We start from the raw sequence: 2,654 nt of genomic DNA on the forward strand, positions 1-2,654 counted from the left end.
TGTTTAACTTTACCAGGACAAGATATTGAAGCTCTCTCAATTCATTAATTCGTTACTCATAAGACACAATTCGAAAGAAACTGTTGAGAAAACCAAGAATTTACAAAGCACCCTGTGTTCTACCCTATTTGTTATCAATTACTAAGTGCGAAAATAAAGCTTGGAGAAGCTTTTACCCTCTCCAATCTGTGTCTCTACCATCTGCTATGCAAGTGCTTCCTGATTTTGATCACTCTTCTCTCATTGCAGTGGCGTATTCAATAATTCAAGACTTCTTGGACTTGGTTGTAGGGCCGATGCATTCGAATGCCACTAACGCTGTTTCTTGCTGCCATTATTTCATCAAGGGAAAGCTTCTTCCTAGGCAGGGGTTCAGGCCTTTGCTTCGGGGCACTGTGGGACCTTGATTTGGCCTTGAATGACTTGGTGCTTGACATATAGTTTGGGCAGTTTGAGCAAGGCAGGAAGAAGCTGTCTCCACAAACACTCTTGGCAGGTGTATTGGGTGCATTAGACCGAAAAGAGCTGGCTAAACGCGGAGTACTATGGGCGGTGGTGTACTTGCATTCATCAGGATTGAAATACCATTCATAATCCTGAAGCTGATGGCCCTCAGGTACAGAAATGCGAGTTGGAATTGGACATGGCAGAGGGGAAGAGGTGTAATGCATGTCTTCGCCACATTCAGATAAGATGGTGTTGAATCGACGAGACCTGGATCTGGTTTTGAAGGTGTCAATTTCAACGATCTTTGGGCTTTCATCAAAGCTATTAAGAGAAGGTTCATAAGATGCAGAAAGCCTCTTGCTGTAGAATTCACTTCTTGCTTCATCAAATCTCTCCTGAAAATGATTGAAGCACAATAATCAGGGCAGCACTATGAGCAAATTGCAAAATGTGCTCAAAATGATGTAAAAGAGAACTTACAATAGACTTCCTAGGCCTGCTTTCGGGAAGGAACCTGTTTTCTTTATTGAAAGACCGACGTGCTCGCTGGTATCGGACACTTGTCTGTGCTCTAATAAGAGCTTGCATACCAAGAAGAGTAGCAGCTGCTCGTTTCCTTACAAGAAAACCTCTAACAAGAGCCTGCAACTTAACCAGTCCTCTGAGAGCTCGGTGTGCCTTCCTCGCCTGTAGACAAAACCAAGTTAAAAGGTAAATCACTACTAAAACAACCAAGACTACAGAGTCATGACACACAACACAAACACTAAGATCAAAATCATTGCATAGCCATTTGATTCATCCGATAATTGTACTGTCCCATGGGATACGGTTGCAATATAACAAGCCCTTCAGAGCAAAGACATAAAAGTAAGGTTTACGACGACCAAGTTTGTACTGTTCCATTAGGATTTGGATACAATTTAACTACTCTTTAAGAGCAAACAGAAGAAAAAAAAACTTCTCTCCAAAAAGAGCATACAGAAAAGTAAGAACTAAGAAAACTACTTTCATAACAGAAACCAAACACTACATTAGGATTTTGTTTACTTTTCACACCACCAAGTGAATAAACGTTTCAACACAACATTATCTCAACAAAAGTTAACTACAGGGCAGACATCCCAATCAGCAAAATAACAAACAGAAAAATCCACTTACCAAATAGCCTCTGAAAACAGTCTGAATCTTCATGGCCGCCCATCTCTCTCTCTTTCCAAACAACTGTCCTCCGGAGCCCTTGCTCGTCAGCCTCACAACCGCCACCGCCGCCTGTGCAGCAGCCACAGCGGCGTCAGCGGCGGCGGCAGTGGCAGCAGCCACCGCAATTGCGTGCTTGTTCTGTTCCTTGTCTGTCTCGGCAAGATATGATCTGAGCCAGGCTGAGTCAGCAGGGGAAATATTCGGCGGGAGATTAGCCGGGACATGACTAATTGGAGTTCCATCTTTCAATGACTTGCCGAAACTCCACCTTCTCTTATCTTTCCGATCAGCAGGCCGGGTAGTATTGGTATCACTACTTGGAAGCTCAAGAGGGTCTTTTTCTTTCTTCATCCCCAACAGACCCTTCAACCATCTTGCAGCTCTCCCCATAATTTCTCTCTCTAGAATAAGGAGCTAGGAACTGGAGAGAGAAAAAAAAGAGGCAAAAGTTGAAGTAAGCGGTAAGTCAAAAAAGACCCCGGAAGAGTTTATGTAGAAACAAACACTAACAAACCACCAAATGCGGAAGGAGAAACAATATAGAGAACTTAGAAAGAAAGAGAATGTGAGTGAAGCTATATCCCCATATTCATTTGGAGTGAGAAACTAGGATACGAAATTTGAGAAATTTGAAACTAAAAAGAATCTAAAAGTGCCAGAAGCCAAGGTGGAGCTAGAACAGAGCAGAAAGGCTCTGCAATATCTCACAGATTCTTTACAGGTTGCAAGCAAAGAAGTGTGGAGCAAAAGATTTAACAAACAAAAGGCATCAAAACCTTAAAAAATAAATATGGATAAAATGACTGGCCCTTTATTTTCTCCTTCTCTCCTTTGCAAAAACCTGACAGCACCTCGTGAAGAACTGCATTACAGGACAAGAAGTGACACAGAAAGATGCAGAGGTTCAAAATCATTATAAAAATTTTCAAAAACCTTCAAAAACTCACCCCCAAGTAAACAAACAAGAGTTAACAGACAAAAGAGCTTACATGAAAAATTGCAGT

At 41.9% G+C, this 2,654-nt stretch overlaps 1 protein-coding gene across 1 annotated transcript; it reads right to left on the reverse strand.

Annotated features, from left to right (window-relative positions):
* Nucleotides 1–257: 257 nt before the first annotated feature.
* On the reverse strand, nucleotides 258–2,040 carry LOC101307325 (protein IQ-DOMAIN 14-like). The gene is made up of 3 exons (XM_004305209.1): nucleotides 1,609–2,040; nucleotides 928–1,134; nucleotides 258–842 (listed from the first exon to the last, which is right to left on the reverse strand). Exons 1-3 carry the CDS (start codon nucleotides 2,038–2,040, stop codon nucleotides 258–260), a joined length of 1,224 nt encoding a protein of 407 aa, XP_004305257.1.
* Between the last annotated feature and the right edge of the window lie 614 nt (nucleotides 2,041–2,654).

Source organism: Fragaria vesca, linkage group LG6 (assembly GCF_000184155.1).
Source record: "Fragaria vesca subsp. vesca linkage group LG6, FraVesHawaii_1.0, whole genome shotgun sequence".
Lineage (NCBI taxonomy): Eukaryota > Viridiplantae > Streptophyta > Magnoliopsida > Rosales > Rosaceae > Fragaria > Fragaria vesca.

Excerpts from the sequence above, each read along its gene's own strand:
- LOC101307325 (XM_004305209.1), bottom strand. The coding sequence starts at position 2,040 with ATGGGGAGAGCTGCAAGATGGTTGAAGGGTCTGTTGGGGATGAAGAAA. Across the intron at positions 1,135-1,608 it reads CTGTTTTCAGAGGCTATTTG|GCGAGGAAGGCACACCGAGC; the intron begins GTAAGTGGATTT and ends TTTTGTCTACAG. Across the intron at positions 843-927 it reads GCAGGCCTAGGAAGTCTATT|GAGAGATTTGATGAAGCAAG; the intron begins GTAAGTTCTCTT and ends AATCATTTTCAG.